Here is a 27,928-nt window from a genome sequence, read left to right as displayed (position 1 = left end):
TATTTGCCATTCATCTGATTTATGTGGCTGTCAACGCGACCCCAGGAGTTTACCATCAGTTGATGCTAGTTACAGGACTAAAACCCACTGCAGTGCCAGCCGCTCTCCCTCTCTCTTGCTGCCTCTCTCTCTCTCTTTCTATCTACCGTCTGGCCGCAGTTGGCACATGGATACGGCAAACGTGGCTGATTGACAAACCTCTATTTGCCAAAATGAACCGTTTGACATGCGGTTTGACGGCTCTTCTGGCCACAGCGGTTGCCTTCGTTCTGGACCACTGCATCAGCTGCTGTTGCTGCTGCTGCTGCTGCTGCTGGCCAAAAATTGCTTTTGTGCCAGGCGCAAACAATTTGCTTTGATTGCAATTCCAAAGCTTTGTATCGCCCACATATGCATCAAGAGACCCAAATATCCGTTTTCATAGCAAATAAGATGGCCAACAACATTCAAAATCGTCGAAACTTTTGATAATTTCTGCCTGAATTAATATTTGATTTTGCTCGACTTTGAATGGGATGGGAGATGATGGATACAATCTCAGTTATAGAATTTTATAATAAGGTCTATTATCACCAAACCATTCTCTAGTTAGGCTTTTATTACGTAACCTTTACTTTCCACACACAGAGATAACGAAATGCGGATTAAAACCTAATACCATCTGAGTAATTTTATTCGATTTGAAAGTCATGAACATAAGTGAAAACACATTAAAATTTGGTAATTTCCAAAGTTTGTGACAGATCGAGCAGCTAGCGAGCCATTAAAATTTCGTTTGCTTTGCAGTTGTGGGTAAATCGTCGTCATCGTATTCAGAGTGGGAGGAATAGTCCAGCTGGGATGTGATGCATAGGTTGCGCACGGGATACTTGGTCTCCGTGTCCGTTAGCACCATGGAGCTACTGTAGGTGTTGATTTTGCGTATCACATCGGACACGCTTACCCTGGGCTTCCGTTTCTTCAGTCTGGACTTCCGTCTTGAGGCCGATGAGGCAACTGAGAATGTCCTGGTTACGCACCGGCCGGACTTCGCGACATTGTTGATGGAAAATTTGGAGTCGAAACGCACTTCTGGCTGAAATTCATCATCGTCTTCCGTTTGCAGCTCGGACGCTTCAGTCTCGATTGGGCAGTAATCCAAGTCATTGGAGCCTTGGGCATCCGTTTGGTAGTAATCCGAATCGTACAGCTCACTCCTCCTTACCTCCTCTTCGAACGTTTGCCGTTGAGCATGTCCGCCTAATGCATTGCCGCCGGTCAGACGTTGTTCATGCACGAACTCAAAGTTGATGCCGCCAAGAACAGAACCATTGGTGTTGATAGTATTGCGCACATCAATCACGCAGAACGTGAGTATTTCCTGGAATAGGCCCAGACTGTTGGCCTCCTTGATGCCAGCATCGGTGACCAGCAGGCAGCCGAGCACAGTGCCGCTTCCAATGTCCCGCACGTTCACATGGTAAATATTGTCCGCCCGCAGCAGAATGGTCAGAGTAATATCCTCGAAGCACCGCTTGCCCATGATCTTGAACAGTGAGAACTGCATCGTGTCGATAATGGGCAGATCCTTGTTCCTGCAGAACTCACACAAGCTCGAGGCCTTGCGCTCAAGCGGAATGTCGCCTTTGTTCGTTGTTGTATTCTTCTTCTGACAGTTGTCAGCAGGGCTGGGCTTGGGCTCCTTGGATGGGTCCTTGGGTGGTTCCTTGGGTGGTTCCTTGGGTGGTTCCTTGCGCAGTGTCTCCTTGGCAGTCTCAAAATATTTGTACTTATCGGACAGCCCCTTAACACACTCGCAGAGCTGTTTCAACTGATCGTTCATAGTGTTCAATTTTTGCTTTTGATCGATTTCCTCTTCGATCTGCTTTTCCAATTTCTTCTTCAGCGCGCATAATTCCTGGGTAATTTCTGGTATCTTCTCGCATTCGGCACATTTGATCTTATCTGTTTCCGTTTGCTTCGATTGATACCTGACGCTCTTTGCGGATTCCTTGGACTTTGTGCTTGGAGTTGGATTTGGAGTCGGACTGGGAGTTGGATTTGGATTGGGACTTGAATTTCGGGTTGGATTTGAGATTGGAGCCGCATTATCGGGTGGTAAGCTTCTAGTTGACGGACACCTGGGTATCTCTTTTGGCGCAACTTCGGGAGCTTTCGGGCATTCCTGTGGCATCTTCTTGGGGACCTCCTTCTCTCTGAATAGACAGCACTTGAAACGCGTCTTGGAACTAGATCCTTTCTCAATAGATCGCTTTGAGGGCACAACTATCACTGGCAGCTTGCACTTGCATATGTATTTGTTTTTCGCCTTGGGTTTCTGCTGGTTTTTCTCCTTGTCGGAGTCGTCTTTCCTCTTTTCCTCTTTTACCAACTCCTTCGCTGCCGCTGGCTCCTGCTCATTGCTTAGCTTCTCTGGGCAGGTGGGGTGTGGTGGAGCATTGCATGCACAATTATCGGGCTTCGCTCTAGACACGGGTACGGGTATTGGCATGAACGACATAGGCGAGGAATTAAATGCAGTTAAGCGTCCGCCAAGTAAACGGTCCCGGTCCTTAGATTTTTTCAGCAAATCATCTGACGCCAAAGCTAAGCAATTTAACTGTTCCGCGCGAATCTTCGCTCTCAGGTATCTTTCATAAACACGAGCAGCATCTGCAAGATTATAAATCCCAATCGAATTTTATTCATTTTGTTATTAAATACTTACCCATTATTTAACTTAACTCTAAATTTATTTCTATACCAAATAATTTGAACTCCGACTACTCTCATCTGTCCCAATTTCTAAACTGAGTCCATTTGACATCTTGACGCCTGCTTTGTAGCATAATTATAATAAATGATTTGATTCCCATTGCCTGCTTGCCCAAACCATTTGCTCTTCAAATATTTCCCAACAGCTACTCAAGCCTTTGCCAATTTATGTTTCTGACTGGGGTTGACAGCTCGTAGCTACCTTTTATTTCAAAGCCTGCATTCCCAAGTAGATTTAAATTGACAGCAAGTCCGAAATTTCGACAGCAATAAGCATACCTTTCTGATCAAAAGTACCAGCCTGGCAAGAGACTTCAAAAGCCAAGCAAAATAATATTTAACTGGAGATTGTATAGTTAATTTCCATTGACTTGGTATAGGAATAGAAATTATATTTATCCATACCAGACCAATTTTGTATAACATTTGATGCAAATGCACTGAGGCTGTCTAGAACAGGTAATTATAATACAGTAAGCCAAGGTAGAGCCTGGACTCAGTAACACTGATAACTAAGTGTGGTTAGAGAACATAGAAGTACATCTAATGCATAGTCACAGTCTAATGGTAGCACAAGAAAGAGATGGAGAATGAACAACGTTAATAATTCCAGCCTAACTAACTGAATTTTACAATTTGTATATTTCAATGTTGAATGCAACATATTTTTAGCTTTGGCACACCCAATAAATGATTTTTATAGACGAAAACACATATACACATAAATATTATATTATGTTTTATTCATCATTTGCTCAGTTGGCACACAAAACCACAAAACATTTAAACGTTGGCAACATTTTTACTTGAGAGACATACATATATTTGTTGTTGTTAAATCCAATTTCTGTTTGCACTAGTTCAATTTTTTTGTTTTTTCTACTTGTATTTGTATTTGTATATGTATTTGTTTGTTCTTTTACTTTGCTTCAATGGACAGTTTTGGTATGTTTATTGAACTTTTAGTTGTATTTACGTTGGACTCAGTTTGGATTTCATGCACATATTGTTTTCGTTCAGCTCAACTGTTTATATTCATTAAATTATGATTTGTAAGAGGATTAAGAAAGGGATTAGACTGTAAGTGTATTGTGATTGTATTGTTTAGATTTCCGTGTGGATATGATAGATAAATGCAAGGATTTTTTACACAGATTAAGTCGAGTCTGTGAAAGGGTTTAAGAGATTTGTAAGAAATTTTTCTTTGCCTGTGTTTTTTTTTTCTTTTTTTTTTTTTTAATTTTACTTATAGTCATGGAACATGAATCAAACTTGAAGTGAACTTTTTTATATTAGTTTTGCAGCTTATAGTTTAAGTTAAAGTTTTTCTATTTCATTAAAAACTAAGCACTAAGCGCCCATCTAAGAGTTATTTTTACTTCTGTTTTGAAATCTTTTGTTATGAATTTTAGCTAATTGCTGGGCTTGCAGATAAACTGAACGAAACTCTGTATTAACTTAAGCTTAAGAGCGGTTATATTAACAACTTAGACGATTAATTAGTAGACGTTACATAACACGAGCAGCGATCGGGCAGCAGTCACTAAGGAGGTTAACGTGGCGACGCCTTAAAGCTAGACAAAGCACATGGAATTTATTTTGGGGGCTGGGGGAGGGGCACAGCTTTGCAAGCACTCAGTGGCCATGCCGCAGCAGTTGATGCAGCAGCAAAACATACAGCAGCGGATAGGAATTTGGCAACAATGAGCCGGCCGAGACGCGCGGCTCCAGCGACAGAGTCTTGCACTTCTCCACTTTGCTATAGTCACTGAAGCCGGCCAGATTACGCGAGGCAGCGCGTATCAGATAGACGGTATCCGGCTCGAGGTTCGTTATGAGAAAATTGGCACCTGGACGGACACAAAAAAAAGAAATGAGAATGGGAATGAGAATGAGAATGAGTCAGCGCATGAAATGGCGAAAATGCTGCAGTTGAATAATGGCAGCGCGCTGATGCAGCTGGCACTCACCCTCCTCGTAGGGGAAATCCTTGCGCTTGGCATTCGTCCATTTGCCCGCATCGGCTTTGAATTCCATCTCTGTCATGTACTCGATGCGGAAGCCATTCACGTCCATAGGTCCGAGCTGATCCTTATCCCTCGGCGCGCTCAAATCAACATCAAAAGTGTTCGAATTGTAGCCGTGCAGCTGGAAGACGGACGGCGGCGGCGGCTTCTCGCCCTCCTCGAGTCGTGTGATGCGCTCAATGCTGCCCAAATGATTGTGGGCGAGGCAGCGATAGTTGTCAAATACCTTCGCATCCAGCACACGGATAGTCAGACGCGACCAATGGCTATCCGACTCGATGGTGTAGAGCTTCTCGTTGCTCTCCAGCCGCTTCTGCTTGCGGTACCAGCTGAACGTGGCCGGCGGCTCCGCCTGCGCCTCGCACATGATGCTCGCCGTGCCATTGATGTACGCGTACTGCAGCCCGACATGCGGCTTCTGCGTCCAATGCGGCTTATCTAGATGTATGACATTAGAGATTCAAGTTTTAATTCGAATTCGTCAGGCAATTTCAATTCGGCTGCTTCCCTCAGCTGGCGCGCAAAAGTATGCTACGAATTGTGCAACAACTCATGCGCTGAGGGCATAAATCAAATATGGCCGCCAAGTAAAGTCATTAGCAACATGTGTGCCACGCCCACCCTCATTGAGAGCATAAAACATATATGCGAACGAAGTGTATGTCATTTTAAAATATTCTCGTGCTCCAAAAACTATTTGCCGCTAAGCGCGCTGCATACTAAAACGCACACAAATTCTAGAGGCGCTCGTAAAACTGCTCAAGTAATTTCCCTGCCATTCAATACAAAGGCACAGTGGTTCGATAAGGCAGAAAATGTGAAATATAAAATTAATTTAAATTTCAATAATACAGAAATATTAAAAAATAATATAAAAATAAAAAATTATAAAAAATATATAAAAAAAAATTAATTATCTTATTTATTAGAGATTAAGAGTCACAAAAATGTAACTATCTTCAAAATGAAAAATTTTTTTGCAGAATTTTTTAATTTTAAAATTAATAACTTTATTTGTTAATCTATTTCAATAAATCATTTTTTTTATAATTTCAATTTAATTTGAAAGCAGACACTATTATTATTTTAGTTATAAGAATAGAACTTGCTTATAAAACTAAGCTTCAATCCAGTAGTATAGCTATTGCAAAGTCAATGGCTTAAGCCCAGATTAACTTTCTTACCTACAAAACAAGCTATTTAAATACTACTGCTCAATTGAGCATTTAATCTAGTTAGGTTTATTTCTTCTTCATAGCATTTAAAATAGTTCAATTGAAATTTTTTAATTTCAAATTTTATTCAATAATTTCTGTTAATAGTTCATTTCTATTTCAATTATTATTTACAAAAATATATATTTGATCTAAATTCTGATTCTTCCACCAAACCAATGCACATTATAATATATTTTTAATTTTTTTGCCACCACGCATTAGGTTGACCACGTTAAAAATAATAAAAGCAACATATAAATCTATTTTCTATAAACATTTTCCTCTTATTTTTCCCACAGCATAAAATTATTATTATATCATCACATTTTTTCTTGCTTTCTTTTCCCATAATTTTCCCAACTTTTTGGCCAGTGTGCATTATTATGTTGTATGAGTTGAAAAAAATCATAAATCACACTCACGTTCGATTTTCATCAAAACTGTGCGCTCCTGCATATCGGAAGCAATCGAATTCACTTGGTATGCCCGGCACGTGTACTCGCCGGTGTCACTCTGCGTTACCTTGTTGATGAGCAAACCATCCGCCAGGATGCGGAATTTCGGGGCGTTTGCTGTCGAAAATGAGAGCGAAACATGATAAACGGGTGCAGCAAGAAAACAAAAATACAGAAAATATCGACAACATGGAAGGAGAGAGAGGGATAGAGAGAGTGGGGGGTAAAGGAGCTAAAAGCTCATTACAGAGCTCTGTCCGACTCCCGACTGACGACTCACCGTCCACAGTAATGGGCTGTCCATTGAAATGCCAGGTGACATTCGGTTGCGGCTCGCCCTTCACCTCGCATAATATTGTCGCATTTTGACCTTCCTTCACAGTTTTAACTGTATCCTTTTCGGTGAATGTAATTTTCTCTGCATTTTTTTTTTGTTAGTGGTCAACGGAAAAATACAATGAAAAATTAATGAATGTGGTTGTTGGCTTGCCAATGCCATTGCGATTCCCATTTCGATCTGTGTACTTACGATATACAATCAAATCGAACGATTTACTATGCAGCCCGCCCTCCGCAGTTTCGCATGTCCAATTGCCCTTGTCCGCCAGAGCGATGTGTGCAAAAACGATTTTCAATTGTTCTGTGTGGGAAGTTAAATGAGAAAAAAGCAAAAGACTGAATAAAATCAACATTAAATGTGAGTAAACAGCGCAGAGCAGCTTATTGTACGACTAGAGGTGATTTCTGCTCGCACAGAGTTTTTTATATACAATACTTATAAGTTAATGGGATGTTTATTTATTGAGGACTTTAATTTATATTAAGTTTTATTTAATATGATCTTTTCAGCTTTATATTTTGGTTATATAATTTAGTATACTATGCACATACTATTAATAGACTTTACCCAATAAGAAAATAATACTTTGATCAAGTAAAGTACAGCCCAACTTCCTATATAAAGATTTAGTGCTTGGCTTCATTGTTAGGATGAAACTTTGAGAACTTGGCCTTACCTTTGGCTGATCTAAAGTCTATACAAAATGAAAATGGAATACGACTAATTTTGTGGCTTGAAATTTGGTTCAGCTTAATCTCTGACCCTTTAATAAAGACTTCAATAAGCCCATATTGATCTACTTCCTGCCTTGGGGGTTGCTTCGTGAGTCCAGCCAACTTCATCTATAAGAACTTTTAATATAAGCCTTCAGTAACAATTTAAGGCATCCATCAATTAAATTAGTTCAACTGGTACCAAACTCTAACTAACCAGCCAGAAAATCTACAAATTAAAGAACATACATGGGAAGCCCATTCTAACCCAACTTAATCCATTCTTCCGCAAGTTAATTGAAGAAGCATTGTTAGCTCTCGTGAGTCCAAAGGGGCTACAATTCTATTTGCTGTGTAAACGCTCACAAGTTCATTATGTTATAGCTCCGCTTAGCCCAGAGAGCTAGCTCCAAGTAAACTGCATAGAAAAATAGAAGGAAACTGCGCTTTGAGTGCGTGTAAAACGTTGCAATTAATTTTATTTATTTGTTCTGCCTGCTGGCGCGAAAGTCCTTTGCTCAATTGCTTCATGGCTGTTGGCTGTTGTGTATTGGGTATTGGGTATTGGGCATTGGCTGGGTATTGAACTCACCTGGCGCCGTTTGCTCGATGTGTATGCGTCCTTTGTGCTCGCGTATTATTTCGCCTTTCGGCGATTTCCAATGCAGCTTCACATCCGGTCCGGGGCCGCGGCACTCGACAATGAGGGATTCGTTGGTGTAGCGCACGACGCTGTGCTCGCTCGGACTGAGCGTCAGGCTGTCATGGTGATTGGCCAAGACGGCGGCTGTGTTTGGCGAGGGAAATATACAAAAGCGAAATCAATGGGCTTTCAAGCACATTAGTTAATGGTTCGTTAATTGCAACTGCAGCTGCACAAAAGCCAGCGCATTTCAAATGTAAATTGAAAACTTCTGTGCCAAAGTTTACCCAGGCGCGCCGATTCATCCCACCCCCCAGCCACGCCACCATACTCGAAGTTTACAACAGCAGTGCGTTTTTCTTTGCCAACTACGCAAATGGCACAACACATTATAACTTATACACACACCCCCACACTCTCACACACATATATATGTTGCCTCTTGCTGTATTTTGTGAGCAATCCCAACGGCCACATTTAAAACTTGCTCCAACACAAACTAAATAATAAATATTTTACGATATTTCATATTTCTGATTACAGACAGCAGCTAGCTGCTCTTTTGCCACGCCCACTTATCGTTCAGAGCTGTCGTCAAAATGTTAATGATAATTTCCCAGATTCGTGAAATTCTCAAAGGAGCATATATTGAATATTAAAGAAAGTTTGAGTGAATGAAGAGTCGAGGGAGATGAAGAGAAAAAATTGCCGAAGGACTAAAAAAACGATAAGAATGTCTGAATATATGAATGAATTTCAAGAATTTCATGTACCCTTCTATTCGATTTTCATGAGTTTATTTTATCATAAGAAAATTTAATTCTGCATATTGGAAAATAAAATCAAGCTTTAGTTTATGCAAATGAAAATGAAGCCAGTTGAAAGATATGCAAATAATAAATTTGATGGAATTATGTATGACGTATGCAAAGGGACTTAATCAGTTATACAACTCAGTAGAATATCTATTCTCACCGCATTAGTCTACAAATTATTCCATTATCAATTAAATTATGTAACTTAATTATTGAAATATTATTTGGTTACTCAAGCATCATCTGCACCTGCATTGTCTGCAGCTGCAGCTATTGAAGTAATCAAGTCTTGCTCATGTTTATTAATGTGATGCAAATGGATGCAAGAAATGGGGAAAATGCAATTTGTGTTAGATTGCAATTACCGGTTAATTGGCCGTGTTTGCCACTATGCCGAAAATATGTTGCTGTTGCGTAATGATATTCTGCAAGCAGTTGCAGCATGCCACATGAATCACTCATTCTTGATTCATATTGAACAACAAAGTGCACTCAAATTATTTGCATTTTGCATGCCACACATTTTCATATTTTCATTCAACGTTAGTGCGCCGAGGCGGCCGTAGACCTAGCCGTAGCCGTTAACGTAGCCGTAGCCCTAGCCGTAGCTGCCTTGGCAGGTTATTCATTGAAATTTATCACAAGAAATTGCAATTTCATTCTGCCGCTTCATGTCAATCTGTTCAACAGCAACAACAAATACTGTTATATCAACAGCAGCAACAACAACAAGAACAAAAAAAAATGAGATGTGAATACTTCCTGCCCCCGGTTATAGCAAACGAGCGACGCATAGATGCAAAAATTTCTAGCATACTTTTTAATAAAGTTTCTTGTATGCCCAAAGTGCCAGAAAAAGGAATAAAAACAAAGTAAGATTCACCATCAGGACCCAGGGCTGGTTGGGCAGAGGCTGGCACAAGTTTTGCATAGGGTTTCTTTATACATTTTACAGTGTTCTTTTTTTTTTCAATTTTGTATTCAAAGAAGTTGCAGTTTTATTGGCAACAAAATGGCCATGTTGAAGCCGGAAATGAAAAACTTCGTATAACTATAAAAAATGAAAAAATTAAAATTAAAATCGAAAATACATCTTTCCAAATATTTGTCTATATATACGTATATTGCAGACTTAGCAATCAACAAATTAATAAATGTCAATAAACAAAAGATGAGCAATTGGTCTGCATTGCTATTTAAAGAAGCTCTCTTCGCTCATTGACCGACCCACGCCTCTCTTCATGCTGCTTCACCATCGCCTAGCCACTCTTGCATGTATGTATGGTTGCAGCCTTTGCATAAAGAGAGCAAAACTGAGTGAGGCCAACGTTTACTTTTATGTGTGCTCAATGGCAACTGTAAGGAGAAAGAGAGAGGGAGAGCATCGCGATGCTCACTGACAATTCGCACGCTCTGTGCACAAGCTTCGTGTTTACGAAGCAGACGCATTCGTAGATCACTCTAGAAATTCAAGAGAGAGAGAGAGAGAGGGAATTGGAACGGCGCTCGGCTCCCTCACTATTTACTTTGCACAAAATCAATTAATAAAAAATTGTAAAGCCAAAGCAAACAGAGTGTGTGTCATTGACTGTGTAATATTAATGAATGCAAATCAATTTAATTAAATAAAATATTTGTAAATTGTTTTTATTTTAATTAAAATTTAAATATTATACTTTTCACATGCATTTATACTCCTATCAATCACAGCAGGAGACATAGTACATATGTATGTACATATGTACATAGCGGCAGTTGCATACGCATCAGTACGCATTCGTATGCAAACAATTACACATACAAATATCTATATATATAAAAGAAAGTTGTGTAAAAGTGAAGACTGCTTATAACTTGATTTGGGCTGAACCAATTTTCATGGTTTTTGATTTGTTGGATTTGTCTCCGCAACGAGTTTAGTATAGGGTCTTAAAAATACTGAAAAAATTTGCCGAATACTTGAAAAACGCGGTTTTTCCCCAAATGTTCAAATTTTTTTTATACCCAGTAGGCTTGGTAACAGTGACAGTTTTGACAATAGTGTAGAAGTAAATAAACAAATGTAGTCAGTCAGTCTACGGGCTCCTGACCTCGAGCAGACCTGACTATTCAAAAAAAAAAAAAAAAAAAAAAAAAAAAAAAAAAAATTTCAAATCAAAAGGAAAAATATTTCAAATCAAAAATCTGCGAAAAATCAAAAGATTAAAACCTGACTGTTCAAAAAATAAATAAAAAATTAAAAATTCGAAATTAAAAAAAAAAAAAGGTAATTATTAAAAAGTGTATTTTTGGCTTTTTATATTTTCGGACTTTTAAACTTTATAAATATTTCAAATCAAAAATCTGCAAAAATTAAAAAAAAATCAAAAGATTAAAACCTAACAATCAAAAATAAATAAAAAATTCAAAATTCAAAATTCGAAATTAAAAAAAAAAAAGTTAATTATTAAAAATTGTATTTTTGGACTTTTACAAAAGCTAAATATCTCGAAAGTTCAGGTATTTGTTTGTCTCAAACATAAATTTGTGTAAATTATTTATATTTATATTTCTCGATTGTTTTATATGGTTTTGTGCGAGGGCAGTATTACTATTAATAAAAATGCCGCGTCCTAGAAGATCTAATCTTTCCCGGCGGACCCATAATGCAATTAGGCAACGGAATAGCGCGAGTCAATTATCTGACGAAGAGCGAGAAATCGCCCGAGAAAGGCTCCGCGTTAGTACCCAGGGAAGAAGGGCCTTAATTCGTGCTTCTCAAAGAGAGGCAGCCCGTGAAATGGCAATAAGAAATGGTTCAAGGATTGATTTGAATCGAGCAGCGTTTCGATATGATTGCACCATTGATTACAGCTTGAATCGTTTAGTTTGCATTGGTCCAATGGACGTTGTTTGCTAGCATTGTGGCGCATTGAAGTTTGCTGGTGAAACGCCCGGTTTGTGCTGCCTTAGTGGTAAAGTGACATTGCCATTAGCGGTCACCATAGCCATTACGTTCCCTGCTTTATGGCGAAACACTAGAATCACGACATTTTCTAGCGAACACTCAAAAATACAATGCCTGTTTCCAAATGACATAATTTGGGGCGGAAAATATTGGAGACGGATATTTAAGGTAATTTACGTTAAAAATTTTATTTTCTATGACTGCCAAAAAAAAATTTTGAATAATGTAGTTTGTTAGATTTCTGTAAATAGTGTTTGTAAATATAACTATAACTATGGCTTTGAATTTAAAGATTCAAGGCCAGATTTGCCATCGCATTGGATCATTGCAACCTATTGAAGATGCACAGCAAAAATTCTTGCAAATATACTTCATGGGCAATATGGAAGAACAACTTGACCGGCGTCAAGAAATGAACACAGCTATGAAAAGAGCAATTCTCCATGATTTGCATGCTTAGAAATTTAAACCAACCAAAACTGTGCAATGGAACGCGTTTGGTGATAAGAAAACTGATGAGCAATGTGATTCACGCGTTGATACTCAAAGGAAAATTTAAAGATGAGGAAGTTCTTATTCCTAGGATTCCGATGAGCTCAACAGATATGCCCTTTGAATTTAAACGAATTCAATTCCCGCTTCGTCTTGCCTTCGCCATGACGATCAACAAGTCACAGGGCCAATCTTTGACTATTTGTGGCCTCAATCTAGAAAATGCGTGTTTTTCTCATGGTCAATTGTACGTGGCATGCTCACGTGTTGGCAAACGATCCGCATTATTTGTTCTTGCACCCGACCAAAAAACGAAGAATGTCGTTTACAACAAGGTGCTTGAATGAAAATCCGATTAATAAATTTATCAGTGTATCCCAGCCTGAACAACATAGCTTTCAACAATTTTTTACCTAGAAATAATATAGAGGGCAATGCAACGTTTGCCGGGCCAGCTAGTAAATATATATTTGTGTATGTATGTATTTGCATAACACCTGCAGTCGACGACGCATGCCTTGGGTGAAGGGCATGGAATTGTTTGCTTATTTTGCGAATGCAGCTTTGTATGTTGGTATTCTCGCTGCTTGTTGTTGCTGTTGTCGTTGTCTGTCAGCGTTTTCGCTATCTGGAATGGCTACGTCAACTGCGCACAATAAGCGAAATACTCGTCATAAAATTTCATGTGCACAACGTAGACGCTGCGCAGCCGAACATAATGACAGGCAGAACCCAAAAAAAAAAAAACACACAGCAACAAGAACAAACAACAGGCTGACTGCAAAAGCCAGCAAAAGCATTTTTTTTAATATTTATATATAAAAGATATCAAGAAGTAAGGAAACGCATTGCCAAGTGCAGGCAAAAAGAAACGGTTAACGTTAACGTGTTAACGGTAAATGGCAACTGGCACTGCCAGAAACGCGCAACAACAAAAATTATCTGTCGCACTCTCGCTGCCGCATTGCTCGGTGGCCTCTATAAATGCTTATGTTATGCACTCTTTCGCATCGCGAATGTATGTAAGTGCAGAGATGCATACAGCTATGCGCAAGAGCGAGGCAGCAACAGAAGCAGAAGGAAGAGATAAGATGACAAGTGAGAAGAGTATGGAGATACCACAAAATAAAAAACAAGAATAACATAAAGAGCATAATTATAGTTCAGCTGTTGAGCATTGAATACTCTACACTTGCTAGAACTAATATACATATATTATATACATATAAATAATTTGTTAAATAATTTTCATAAATATTTATCTAATTGATAATTTTATGAAATTTTAAGAGCTCTCAATTAAATAAATTGATAGCTAACATATATAGATTTCTACGTTATAGATATATTAATAATCCACCATCCTTAGGGTATAAATTATGCAGGAATGCATATGCGTTGTCGGCTTGCGAAATGACGTGTGTGTCTGCGCCAACCGGCCTTGTATGTATGTGTGGGTGTGTTTAAGCAAATGTATTTGCACAATATGCATGTATACATATGAGTGTGCATGTGCGTGAGTGTGTGTTTGTGCCCCTGGGAGGTGTTGACCCGTAAATTTCATTAAATGCAATGCATTATATTATTTGCCTGCTGGCATTTGCCATTAAACATGCGTGTGTATGGATGTATGTGTGTGTGGCCATACGCATGCATTAAATGTATCTGTATCTATAAATTTATATGTGGTGTATGCAACTGCCTATAAATGCTTTTAAGCAATTAATTGCAGTTTAAATAAATGGTAATTAATTTAAAGAGATATTAATGACTGCATAATCAAAAAAAAAAAAAAAAGACTTTTAATTTTCCATAGATTTTGGTCAGAAGTTAAAAAAAAAATCCATTAAATACAGTTATCCTCAACATAAACCAAAGCCGAAAAGCTAAATTCATCTTTATTACTTTAATTGAATTAAACCAGATCAAATTGAAATGTAAAATTTGATTGTACCAAAAGTCAGTGTCATGAAAGTTACCGTTAAAAATGTTTTAAAATTTTTATTTATGAAACTTTACTTTTACATAACGACTCCAACGATCCACTTTAAGACCTTGGCAGTAAATGTGAAATTGAATTTTCTTTATTTTTTGCGTTAATTTGATGAACTTTTAACAAATTATAAAATGTCAGCTGTATTGGATCTCACAAAACTTTTCCATTTCCATTAGCTGCGCAGTGGAAAACTTTTTAATTATTTGCCAATATTTTATAGGCATCAAAAGAAAGAAAAAAATATCGTTAAAAATTTGCATGCAAAATCGCAAAAACTTTTTGCGTTTGTAGTTTGCTTCTGTTGCTGCTGCTGCTGCTGCTGCTGTTTTAAAATTGCTGTTGTTGATTACAGCAGAAAATAAAAGTTCGACTGTGGCAGTTGCAGTCGCACGCATGCTTTCAACTTCAACTGCAAAAGTTGCAACGCTGCAACTGTAATCGAGAACCGTTTGACGTGGCCACAGGGCGGCGCAGAGCTCAGTTATAATAATGTCAGCAGAAACGCATATGAAGCACACTTAACCCAAATTCAAGACGAGGTGACGCAAAGATACGCAGCGTGCAGCGTGCAGCATAAAGCGTGCAGCTTGCCCTCGACTTGCATTTGCCATGCCACAAAGGCGAATAGAAATACTTGAGAGTCGAGCATGCAAATAATCGCAGCATTTGTATGAGCCTGACCCATTTCTGTTGCAAGTTTCTATACACACACACACTCAAACATAAATAATATATACATATTTTTTTATTATTACTTCTCATAAGCTGCCGTCATGGGGCAAGGAATTTAATTCAAAATTCTCACACAAAACGTTGCTGCTGCTGCCTCTGCTGCTGCTGCTGCTTCTGCTGCTGTGGCACGTAATGCCAAAACATACATAAATCATCGCCGCGTCTCCGCATAAGAATATATTTCCGCTATAAAATGGACGTTTCCGCATTTTCGGATGCCAAGCAGCGTCCCTTTGCCGCCACTGGCTGCTGCTGCTGCTGCTGCAGCTTTCAGCTCGAACTCTACCTCTGCTGCCACAACAGGAAGTCAGCTTCGGTTCGGGCTTGTGCTTTGCTTTGTGGCAAGCGGAAATGCAGGTCGTAAAACTCGTTGCTACAGTTTCTCCAGGTAATTCTCGGTACTCAGCACACCTACTTCTCCTTCCATTAGCCCCGCCCCCATTGCCCATACTCAGTGCGTGATGCTTTTTTAATAGTAAGTTGCAGCTGACACTTGCTTGGGCCAACTAACAAAATTTACTTGGCCAGTGTCTTGCAACTCAGGGCAATTAATATTTCTCTTTTTTTTTTCTTTGTCTAGCAGTTCATAAATTTGGCAATATATGCGTAGCGAAGGCGTGAGCGTGGGCGTGGCAGTGGGAACCGGAAAATACATTTATGCGTTTTTAAATGCTTTCACAACTCGCTCCGGCATCACACTCTGAAAAGAAGGAAGTTAAATGCACATTAATTTTCGCCTTCAGAGCGATAAGAGCGGAACTTGATGAAAACACGGGAGCGCCTCCTGCTGCGCTCTGCTGTTCCATTCCAGCGTTCCGGACAACTTATGAAACAGTTCTAGCTCATTCATCAACATTGTGCGCCTTTGACTTTTGAAACAAAAGTTTGACAAACTTTACATTTATGCAGAAGACGGCGGCGCCGGAGGCGAAGTCAAGCAAACGCCGCAGAACTTTATAAACCAGGAAAAAATAGAAGCAGTTTGGTATGTTTAAGCATTTAAAACAGTTCATAGATAAATCTCTGAACAGTGGAATGCATGTAGAATAAAATAAATATGTATTTGAGTATATATATTTTATCATCTTCAAATTGAGCATTTATGCTCATCAATTTCCTTTTTATTTGCACAACTCCCAAGAATCTCACTTGGCTCCACTGTGCAGTTAAGAGTCTGTCGCATACTTTTCGGCTGCCAGACATAACTGAGCTCGTGGGCTGATCATTTGTTAAACAAATTTGCGTCAAGTTGCAACATGACAGACGTCGCATTAATCATGGCCCATCAAATTGCATAAATTGCGTATTAAGTGCCAGTGTTAATGGCTTGAGCAATTATGTAAGCCCTAAACTTGCCACAGGGCCGCCGAGTGGCACAAAAGGTGGGGCTGGCAAAGAAACCGAACAGCAGAGGAAAGAAGAAGCAGCTGCCCGCCGCATGGCAAACATAATTATCGCGACTGCAACACCCACTGGGTGGGCGTGTCACGTTCGAAAATTGTAATTGAATCCGCTATATGAGTGGGTGTGTGTGTGTGTGTGCCACATTACGTATACGCAACGTGTGGCAGTGGCAGTGGCAACAACTTGTGTGTCCCCACAAAAGAATAAAAATCAAATTCCTTCAACAGTAAAAAATAAAGTTTTGTCGCGCTGCAATTTTTAGTTAAAAACTTTGTCTCATGTTCACTTGCTGCACTTGGGCACTGCTAAAAATTAAAATCCAACTGCCACAACTTGACAACGACAACAACAACAGCAACAACAACAACAACAAGAGCAGCATCAACTTGAAACGACTTACAGCTTGCTTGTATACCCAGTGGCAATCAAAAGAACAAAGCAGGGTAATATGTAGAGAATATCATATAGATGATCAGTGTATAAGCATGGGGTATATGAACTTTGGTGGACGTTGAATGATTAGGGAGTGAATAGGTTGACCAGTTAAGAGCGATAGGAATATATCAGGTATTAATTGTGAGCAAATTATGATGACTGCACAATATACTAATGACCAATTAATGAACCACTAATGACCAATTCAAAAAAATATACATAAATCCAATAAAAATGAAATATAAAAAAAATAATACTCAACTATTATAAAAAATATAAAAAAATATGTGTAATAATTTTAAATTAAAATAACTTTTTAATATACCACAATATTTTACTTGAATTAAAATTGTTTTCTTAATTAATTAATTCATTTTTTTGTTCTTTTGAAACTTAATTTTAGTTTCTTAACGATAATTAATATTTAGTGTATCAACTGTAGAATTAGGAAATAGTGCTAATATTTTTAATATATATTCATATATATTTTTTATACTTTTAAATATTTAGTAACAAGAAATATAACAATATTTTAAAAATTGAACAAAAAATGTTAATATTAAGTATACGCACTAGACACTTCTGAGAGTAATTAATTAATTTACGATTCTGTGTTGGTAGACAATAATTAATTATTCAATCTGTTGAACACTTCTGGCATGCATATGCCATCATTTGAGCACTCTATAAGTTGTAGCAAAAATATTAAGTATACGACTTCAGCAAATAGAAAATCTCCAAGCACATCAATCATTAAAATAGAATTATGTCTCTCTACAGGGTATTTGCCGTACTAATACTTTGCAAATAGCCGCTTACTTACATTTTTGTTATTATGGTGCAGCTTGCGTCTTTTGCTAACAACTTTGCTGCCTGCACTTTGTCGTAAAAATAAAGTTTTACACACACGCGCGAGCTGTTCCTTTCTATTGTATTAGTGACATGTGAGACTGTGTGTGTGAGTGCGTATGTGATGCTGATGTTTCCTTCGTACATGGCGCATTACAGCAATTGCTGCAACAATAACCAAAAATGTCGCTGCTTTTGTGGCGCTGCATTTAGTGTCTTTTATTTTTAGTGCGTCATAACGAAAAAACATGAGAAGCCTGAAAGGCCACTTGAACAGCCAAGTTAACTGAAGCCAACTAAGTTGGCCAACAGCAAGAAACTTCAATTCGGTCAAGCAGCGAACTGAATGCAACTTAATGCACCTTCAAGTGGCACGATTAGTTCCTCGACGCAAGTGAGCCGCTCACTCAATTTAATATTTCATTAGCCAGCTTTCAGGCATTTTTAATCCAGTCAACAGTGAAGACGCTATAAATTTTAGCTGCGCTACGTAAATTGTTTTCCAAGTTACTTAGGAATTGTTGCGGGATCCACAACAGATAGCAACAGCAGCAGCAGCAGCAGTGGGTGGCGCTGACGTTGCAGGCAACAATTAATGTGCTTTTAATTCGACTTAAGTGCGCATTCGTAATTGCAAAATTACACCTAAGTACGCAGTATTTAAAGTTTACCCACCTCAAATAGCAACTGCAGCAGTGCAGCAATCCGCCAGCTAACAGCTCAGCTCCACTCTCGAGTGGCTTTCAGTTTAATGAAATTTTCGCTTAAGCCGTTCGCCTGGCTAAAAGTGTAGCTCGCTTAATTTATGCCGCCAGCTTTTAGAATTGTTTTGGCCAAAAACAAAAAAGGGCTAAGCTTTTAGCGGCATGTTATGAACAGCCAAAGCCAGCATAAAACGTATAACAAATTGAATTTTTCACACACACACAAAAGCACCCACACACACACACACACCCACCCACTACACACGTCTAGCCACACACTTAACAAGTTTCGGTGCGAGCTCAGCCATATTGAAAAATGTGACAATATTTTTCACAACAAAATTGTCTGACAGGTGGGCCAGATTAAGCTGCTGGCACTGCAGTTGCTGCGGCTTGTACCTAAAATTTGAAATATTGTTGCTGGCTTTTTTGCACACGCTGCAAAAGATTTCCTACGCAATAGTGGCTGCATAGTGGCAGCCACAATTTAAGCTACTTAAACGTGGGACTTATCTTTTAGAAAGGCAAAAACTATTAGCCAAGAGCGAAGCCGGCGAGATATATTTATATTTCAGCTTAAATGATTATAATGTTTAACTGGAATTAACACTTTATGCTTTGAGCATGCAGAGTGTGGAAAAAGCGAATAATATATAAATATAAATATATATTGGAAACAGCTTATCTATATTACAGCCTTAAGTAAATAAAGAACTTTAAAAAGTGTATGAAAGTTTATTGCACAAACATTTTTGTAATTTCAAAACAAAAATAATTATATAGAGAAGCATACAATTTATGAACTCAAAACTATTGAAACAAGTAAAAAAGCTCTAGTTGAGACTGCTCGACTACGAGATCCCCTGAACCCTTCAAGCAATAGCTTTTTCAATCATTTTTCGCGTCTTTCTTTATAACATAGATATACATACATATATCTGCTAAAGCACAAGTCTCTAGTATTTAAAATACGCCTGTAGATACGGACATTTAAAAATAAATTTAAAGTCTCTAGCTCTTATATCTTCATAAATCGACGCGTTCAAGCATACGGACAGACGGACAGAGCTAAATCGACTCAATTCGCCGCCCTGATCAAATATATATATATTTTATGGGCCTGCCACGCCTCCTTCTGGCTGTGACATACACTTAACAAAACCATTATACTCTGATTTCCTTAAAAAGGGAGTTGAAGCAAAATCGCGAAACTTTCGTCTCAATTATAATCCTTAATACAGCTCATTAAAACTTTAGCTGATATCATTTTTGCTCCATATAAGCTGATGTCATTTAACCCTTGCTCCAAAATATTTGGCTTAGAGCTCACATTTGTTCGCAGACTGCTTGCAGATTGCGGCTAATTAGGGCATTGCAACCTGCACCGAGTTGCAAGCGATGCCGCAGCACCAAAAACAACAGTAAATGAGACCCTTTGAAGGATTTTGCTTCATTTGCGTGCAGACAACAACAGCGCGTGCCAGATTTATGCCATAAAAGCAGCGCAGCTAGCTCACTAGCCGGCCAAGGGCGGGCGGATGCGAGGTGTTGGCCACGTTGACTGTTGGCATTGGTGCTAGAGCTACAGATAATTAGCGTCAGCATAATGGCTGCCCGTTGAGTGGCTTTTACGCACCGCTAAGTATGCAGCATAAAGATGAAAACTAATTTAATTGGCATATGTGTTGGCAGTGTGTGTGTATATGTGTGTGTGGTTGGCCAAACTCATTCAATGGTTAACAAGAATGTAATGCATACGTAAAAGCAAATATCATTTATTCTCATTTGATTTTCATTTGTAAAGTGATGTGTAAATAATTAATTAAAGTTGAATCGTTTACCCATCCACAAATATTTGCCTTGGCCACAAAGTACAAAATGTATATATTGGTTTTGTGAGGTCTGCTCTGGATAGTTACATCAGGCCTAAAGGTAAATGTAAGCGATTGTCTCTCATGTGGCAGCTGTGAAATTCCCTCACATACATCATTATGCTGGGCATGCGAATGCAAATGATTACGAGAATATCTCAACAGATAAACAGTTGAATTAAATGCAAGTTGACTGTCACTCATTTGAATTGGGCAAACAAATGCACACAAATTCAGCTGGCATCGTCAAGGCGGCACGACCTTTTTCATGTTATTCTTTTCCGCTGGCAAGACGGGTGAGCGGCTGGGGGGGGGTGAGGGGGTGAGGATGGGGCGAGACAGTCAGCGACATATGTCTCGCTGGCTGGGTCAGGCGGGGACTGGCAATAAGTAATTCATTACTTTAGTCATGCACTGTCATGCAATGTTGGCCACGCTTTTTCACGATATTTGCATTGCTGGCGTTTGTATTTTTATGGCTGCATATGGGCGGCATATGCAACGTCTATGGCTGCATGTCAAGCTCAAGCTGAGAATGGCGAAGCTGTTGCAATTTGTATGCAAAATTGTTTTACAAATTGAGCAAGAAAGATGGCGTAAGCAGAATGCACACAACATATCCGACTCTAGCTACTGCTGAACAAACTCTCACTCGACACGAGCAGAAAGGAAATGAAACGAAGAGAAAGAAACGGAGGCAAACAAGCGCCATGTCGTACCAGCTTCAGCCTCAGCACGTTGACTATCAAGAATTCACATACGACACTCGCATCACGCTTGTTTTTCTTTTCTCAGATACCCTGTAAGTGAGCGAATAATGGATGCTGGGGTATAAAAAGCTGGAGCAAGGATTGGTGATGATGTTGGGTTTCGTGAGAGCCCTAAACTGATGTCTAATGATTTACATTTGATTCATTGTTTGTTTCGAATTAAACATAAATAAAATAAATATATTATATTACAGTAAATATGTATATAATTTTTTTACATTTATTTTATATTTAATTATTATATTTATATTTATTTATTTATTTTTTTATTCATTCATTGTTAAAGCCAATCTCAAATTAATTACAGAGTAAAGCACTGGCTATAGAGGCATTTTTTATATTTTTATTTGACGTATAAAGACTCCCAAGAGCCTCATCATCCACTAAAAGTTTGCTTAATTAAACAAAACATTTTCAGCTCTTGTTCGTCTCTTTTGCATATAAAGTAACTTCTCACAGGATATTCCCTAGTCGTACACTTCCGCTTGAGGCATTTTCTGCTAGTTTCCTTTTGCCTTTCTATAAATTTTTGAATTTTCAGCATTTTCCTTTTGCCAGCAAACACATGACATACTTTTGCACAGACGTGTGTGCTTAAATGCTGTCATTGCACTATGGGTCAAACGCCCGATTTTTTGGAATTAATTAATAACTTTTAAATCAGTAAAGATAATTCAATTTGTTTTTTTGCATTTGACTTTTGTTTGCAACACGCATTTGTGATGAAAAAATGGGCGTGGTATCGCCCCTCTTTCATATTATTAGCTGTCATAACTTTGGTGCTTTTTAAGTTATTTACACCAAATTTACATATTAGATGTGTTTTCATGTTTTAAAGAATCTGTAAAAAAAATTATCAAAATCTGTTAACTACATCATATAGTTTTTATATGTAGAAGTTGAGAAAAATTTTTTTCAAGGAGTAAAAGGTTATATTTTATGATCTTAAGAACAAATAACATTAAAATATATCTCTTTTATTGCTAATCATCGTATTCTTCATTATCTGAAGCTAGCATGCCATAAACCTCAAAATTTGAAGTGTCCTGCCTTTCGAACAGGCTTATTTCCTCTTCCTCACCTGCGACGAGGTTAGTTGCTGAAAAATGAAATTGCGCAAAAAGTGCGCAAAAGTGCACGTTGAACTTATAGATCTTAGCTCGGAATTGAATACTTTATAAGATGGGCGTAAATTCATCGCTACAAAATGCTACAAGCACAAGTTTTCTCTTATCAAAGACAAAAATTTTTTTTTACTGATGTCAAAAGTAGCTTTTTAACTTACTCAAAACTTCACATCACATAAAGATTTTGGACAATACAAACACGTAAAAACAAAGAACAAGCCCGATTCTATATTTTCCACCACAAATTTTGATCTAATTGTCATTATTTTTATTTCAATTGGCGATTGAAATTCATATAAAGTTTTTACAAAACTGATGATGTGCGTGTCATGCATAACAGCTCTGTTTAACAGCAGTTTTGTTAGCAGATCGCGCCTCTGTTAAAATTCTGAGTATGTAACATTTACATATAGCGTATTCCTAATGGATTCGCATTAAAATTTTGTACATTTTTTCAACTTGAAAATAAGACTTTTTTCCAAAAAATCGGGCGTTTGACCCATAGTGCATTGTCTGACAGTTATATACACACATACAGACACACACACACACTCACACACACCCATCAGACAAAGCAATTTTTTGCAACTTTCGTTTGGTATGCATAAAAAAAAAGTAAATGATAAAAAATGGATATCTTTTTCAATGGATACAGTGTAATTCCAATATTTACATGATTAATTGAGTTTATTTTTAATTTATAACAAACAAAAGCCAAACTGATTACAAATCCCCATACCAAGCGTGGCACTCATTATGAGTAAGTTTAAATAAAACAAGATTAATTGAGTTTTAACCCACAGCCCCCGGGGGCGACCCATAAAATGAATCTATTGTTTAGCGCAGTGTGTTGGGCACCTTTTTTCCATAAAGTCTCTCTCTCTCTCGCTCTCTCCCTCTGTCTATGTGTTATTACAAAATCATTAAGCTTTGTGTTCCCTCAAGTGGATTCACTCTCAGCTCAACTTGCAGCTAGTTTGCCAAGTTTCTGTTCGGTTATCTTGAAAAGTTTATAAGCCGATGACTTTCTGCACTGATCCACTTTTAAATGGTAACAGGTGTTGGCCTCTCCAAATATACATATACCGTACATAAATCCCATGCACAAGTATATAAAATGCGGCACAAACTTTGACGACATGTAAGCGCACATAAGTATGCTACAGTTTTTTCATATACACAATTTGAGGCTGAAATTGAATAAGTTCAATTTAATCGACCTTTTTCAAAGATTATTTCTTCAATATGAATGTAACTTGTGCAGACTCTCATATGCAAATATAGCTTAACACCGTGTTAATGCTATTAACTCTTTTTCTGATAGTGTATCTCAGCATCGATATAAATTGTGTGTGCTTTTTTACGATGTCATCCGATGCAGTTTATATGAATTAAAGTTGTGCTTTTATGCCTTTGAATTTTCATGTCATCTTTCGATACTCTGTAAAGGCAAAATCAGGGTATAATGTTTATCGTGAAATGCATGTAAGCGGCAGAGGGAGGCATGGCAGACTCTATATAGATATGTATTTTATTTATTTTTGATCTGTATGACAAGCTGAGTAGCCGACTATTCTGTTGCCCATCATTTTCTTGCATGGCTGAGGGTATTTTCCAGTCGATCAGTGTCGAATAAAGCACAATTGCTTTTTAAAATATTTATATATATATATTTGTGGTTTTCTCTGTTGTCTGCTTTTTTAATAGGGTATCTCGGCACAAAGCCTTTCCACCATTTGAAGTTTGAATGATGCACACAATTTAATTGCAATAAATAAATAAATTTCAATTAAGTGAATAGCAAAAAGCCGCTGCCATATATAACGAATTCATATATATGTATATAAATTTATGATTGCGTTCTTATTTCCATGTTTGCATTAAGCGCAATTCAATTTTGCAGCTTTTGTGACTCTGCGTGGCGCTGGCAGAGCTGTAAGTACAAGTTTGAGCATTTTATCAGCAATGTCGCAGCTGAAATTTGTGTGCCAGACTTTTGGCCACTTTGAGATTTGAATTGTTCCAGGGCTCAATTTTCAAGTTTGCCCGCATGTGCTTCATTTGTTTGTTGGCCAGAGTCCACTCGGCGACGACAAGTTTGTGCTGCGTGCCGCATGCAGCATGCCGCATGCCGCATGCCTCGACTGGGGCTGTGAGTTGAGGTGACGGTGAAGTGGGAATCGTCTATTGAGCGAACTTTTTGAAAAGTGGAATTGCATTTGCTCTGCTTGAGAAACTATTATAACTTTTGCCATGCCGCCAAGCAAGAGTTTCAGTTCATCCAACTATGAAAGTACTTTATGTGCACTAACAAAAATATTTCTTTTATTGAGTTTCGCCTTCTGCGTCATTCGATTTTAGGCTGTGCCGCACATCCGCCGCTTGTGCCAGCCACTTGAATGCAGCACAAAAGTTTTCAGCTCAAAGCAAAGCGAATAGCTGCCGCCAAGTAGCTGCTGCCACAATTGATACCCGGCCCATTGTTAACAGTCGGGCACAAAGGCGCAGACACAGCTGGAAATGAAAACGAGCCCAGAGATGGAGATGGAGATGGAGATGATGAAGATAGAGAGTCTATGTAGTCAGTGTTATATGATACACAAGTGCTCTCAGGCTACTAACAAATGCTTTTATTTACTTAGTACCGCACTCTGCGCAGCGGCCACATCAGCCTAAGACTGGCTGCAAAATAACAAAGCTATGAGCAATGTCTAGGACTCTTTTAAGTCTTAAATATACAGCTTAAGATCAAATTTAAATTTCACAATCAAACTTTTTAATATAAAATATAATGCTTTTTTAATGGACACTGTTCAGCTCCTTTTTAAATAATGAGATAATTTACCAATGATGGGGTCTACTAGAATAGTTGTACTCAGACATGTCGCCCCAAAGCTGTCTAGAATATCTGATAAATTTATATCTGTCTGTCATATCTGATAAATTTGCTTCTGTTGAAAATTGATTAACATAAAACAATTTTTTATATCCTGTCCAATTGTCATGTATGTTAATAGCTGTCTTTATAAACAATTGCAAACGCATACCATATCATTATCATAACTCAATATGCTCACAAAATCAATCCTATTTGCATACCGGAAAATAAAACTAATTACACCTGTAATAATAAAAAATGCTACCTGCATGACATTTACCGTTTTTCGCATACAAATAACCTGCATAATTATATGCCGCAATACGGTTGAATATTTTAGCGACATTTTTTCAATCCATTTTTGCCTATATGAAAGTTATATGCAAAAAGAAAAAGTTTAAACAACAAATACAGTTTAAATTGTATGAGTTTTCGTAATTTTATGAAATATTAAACAAGTTTTTAAAAACGTTATACACTAACGAGGCATTAATATTCTTTAAAAGCTAAATCTAACAATGATTTTTATTATTATTATATATATTGCATTAATTATTATTGTTATATATTTAAATAAGTATATTAAAATTAATTACATATTTAATTCTACAAAAGGGAATAATTCTAAACTATTGATTTTAAATTCTGACCTTCAAAAATCAACTTTTGTACTAGAGGCGAAATTTGTAATTCACGTAGCCAGAGCCCTGCTTCTGTCAGTTTTGAAGAAGGTCGAGAAGAATGTAGGATTTCACTTATATAAATGTTTAGTTTAATGACTATCTATCATGCTTTTTCAACTGAAAATAGTTATGCAAAATAATATATGTCAAGAAAATATGTGAGGAAAGTTTTTTTTCTTTTTTTATAGCCATTGCAGTAGCTTCAACTTCAAGAAATGAACTGACAATTAGATAGAGATAAGGGCAAGACAGTGATGATATAAGAAACATATGTCTGAGAGTTGGATTCGACAATTCACTGCCTGACTCTAAGTACATTACGACTCTCATGTTTGCTATGCCTAAAACTTGATTTTTAGCACTCAATGGAACTTTATCTATATCTAGAAAATACCCTACCCCTATCCATGCAAAGTTGTTCTGTTGCAGTTAAACTGTCACATAGTTGTCAGCACAAATAATTTTTTACAAACATATCAGATACTCGTATATGCATGATAAAATTTCATGTAATAAAAATACAAATTGCATATTTCATTTCAAATGCAATTATGTCAATTGTTTTATAGTGCATTTAACAATAAAAAACTTGATTTATAAACAAAACAAATTAACAAAGTTGTTGTTTTTTTCCCTCTAACGTGGCTAAATAATGTGACACATAAATTTTGTAACATTTGAAATAGGCAAATTATCGCTTTAAAATTTATCAAACTAACCGCAGAGTGGGGCGACATAGTTTGAAAAACTTCCGCGCACGCACACACACACACACCAGCACACAAACGAGCCACAGAGTGCGGCATATGCTTGCCGCAGCAGATGTTGTTGTAGTTATTGTTTTTATTGTTGTTAGTTGTAGCATTGTTGGTTTGCTGCTGCTTCTTGTTTTTTGTTGTTGTTTTTGTTTTTTTTTTTTTTGTTTTTTTGTTTTTTTTCTGTTTTTGGTTAGCTGCTGTTGTTTGTTGCGCTAGTTTTGCGGTCGCGCTTTGTTTTGCATCAGACAATGCAACAACAGCAAAAACCTTTGCAAAATTGTTGCTAACATGGCGAGTGGCTGCCAGGAGGCAGTGGATGCAGGGTGGGTGCGAGTCTTGCAACAAAAAACTGCATTACTATGCAATGGCAGCGACAGGGGCAGCCAAGTTTTAATTACGTAAAATATTTTTGCGTGCACCCGCTCTAATCAACTTAAAAGCCAGCAGCAACTTTAGCAGCAGCAGCATTAGCCCAAAACTGCAATTCGGCAACATGGTCAAAGGATTGTTGCAACTGCAGCTCTGCCACAAGTTTGTGCGCCACTTCACAAGCCCCTAAAAACGTTGCAACGAGCGCAGCGCTGCGCAGCACCTAATAATTGCAACATTCGCTCGGGCGTCAGTTAGTCAACATGGCCGACTGTCAGACAGTTGTCGCTGTTGCTGCTGTTGCTGCTGTTGCTGGTCTTGTGTAATTACTTGGTGAGCAGCATACGCAAAATGGTTGATCTGCCAGTTGCCGAAGCGACAAAACCTTGCAGCAACTGCAACAACAGCAACAACAACAACAACATCAACATCAGTAGCAACAGCAACAACAACAACAACAACATCCGCTCTAACAATTACAGACTACAGGCAGAGCTCTCTAAGTGCTTTCTGACATGCCACTATGTGGCCCTCAACTGTATCTAGCCATGTGTGTGGCTGTGTAGGTGTGAACAACATTTATTAACATGCGTTGCGTGTGTGTGTATTGGTGTGTATTGGTGTGTATGTGTGTGTGCTTTCTGTGTAAAAGCAATTTAGTTTACTGCAGCAACGACGTAAACGTTGCCCGGCGGCTTTTAGCTGATTCATGGCTAAACGTTCTTCATGAGTGTGAGTGTGTGTGTTCCTTTGTGTGCGTGTGTGTATGGCAAACAGTGCGTATGATTGATATCTGTCCAACAAATGCGCACAATAACACTAGCTGAAAGTATACTACTTAAACTTTATAGCCATTGGGCTTATAGACATCATTTGTGGAGCTTTAAGCGGAAAGTCGAGGCTTGGGTACTTATTTTTAATTAAATTTGTAGAAGTAAATATACGTATA

General features: G+C 38.0%; 2 protein-coding genes and 1 long non-coding RNA gene across 7 annotated transcripts in view; 1 reads left to right on the top strand and 2 right to left on the bottom strand.

Annotated features, from left to right (window-relative positions):
• Positions 1-644: 644 nt before the first annotated feature.
• LOC108609626 (uncharacterized) lies at positions 645-2,952 on the bottom strand. 3 transcript variants are annotated; one of them, XM_089466318.1, is made up of 2 exons: positions 2,708-2,952; positions 645-2,630 (listed from the first exon to the last, which is right to left on the bottom strand). In XM_089466318.1, the coding sequence occupies exons 1-2, from the start codon at positions 2,770-2,772 to the stop codon at positions 764-766; spliced, it is 1,932 nt and encodes a 643-aa protein (XP_089322444.1). In that variant the 5' UTR covers positions 2,773-2,952; the 3' UTR covers positions 645-763. The 3 variants fall into 3 exon arrangements, with proteins under 3 accessions (XP_089322444.1, XP_089322446.1, XP_089322445.1); XM_089466320.1 differs by having other exon boundaries at positions 645-2,652; positions 2,725-2,945; XM_089466319.1 differs by having other exon boundaries at positions 645-2,652; positions 2,708-2,832.
• A 524-nt stretch (positions 2,953-3,476) lies between these two features.
• The window catches only part of fipi (factor of interpulse interval), a 92,465-nt gene continuing 68,013 nt past the window's right edge, over positions 3,477-27,928 (bottom strand). For all 3 annotated transcript variants that reach the window (XM_089466321.1, XM_089466322.1, XM_018002800.2), the window contains 6 exons: positions 8,099-8,293; positions 6,983-7,093; positions 6,734-6,871; positions 6,421-6,570; positions 4,725-5,219; positions 3,477-4,604 (listed from right to left, as the gene is read on the bottom strand). In XM_089466321.1, coding sequence (XP_089322447.1) covers positions 4,390-4,604; positions 4,725-5,219; positions 6,421-6,570; positions 6,734-6,871; positions 6,983-7,093; positions 8,099-8,293 — 1,304 coding nt within the window. In that variant the 3' untranslated portion in view covers positions 3,477-4,389. The remainder of the gene's footprint in view (positions 4,605-4,724; positions 5,220-6,420; positions 6,571-6,733; positions 6,872-6,982; positions 7,094-8,098; positions 8,294-27,928) is intronic.
• Positions 10,759-12,797, top strand: LOC108610619 (uncharacterized). Its single transcript, XR_001915669.2, has 3 exons — positions 10,759-11,463; positions 11,550-12,079; positions 12,204-12,797. It is a non-coding gene; the product is annotated as an uncharacterized LOC108610619 (long non-coding RNA).

This window comes from Drosophila arizonae, chromosome 3 (assembly GCF_054131065.1).
Source record: "Drosophila arizonae isolate 15081-1271.41 chromosome 3, UAZ_ARI_1.0, whole genome shotgun sequence".
In the NCBI taxonomy this organism is placed as follows: domain Eukaryota; kingdom Metazoa; phylum Arthropoda; class Insecta; order Diptera; family Drosophilidae; genus Drosophila; species Drosophila arizonae.
This window is presented reverse-complemented; position numbering and strand designations above follow the sequence as displayed.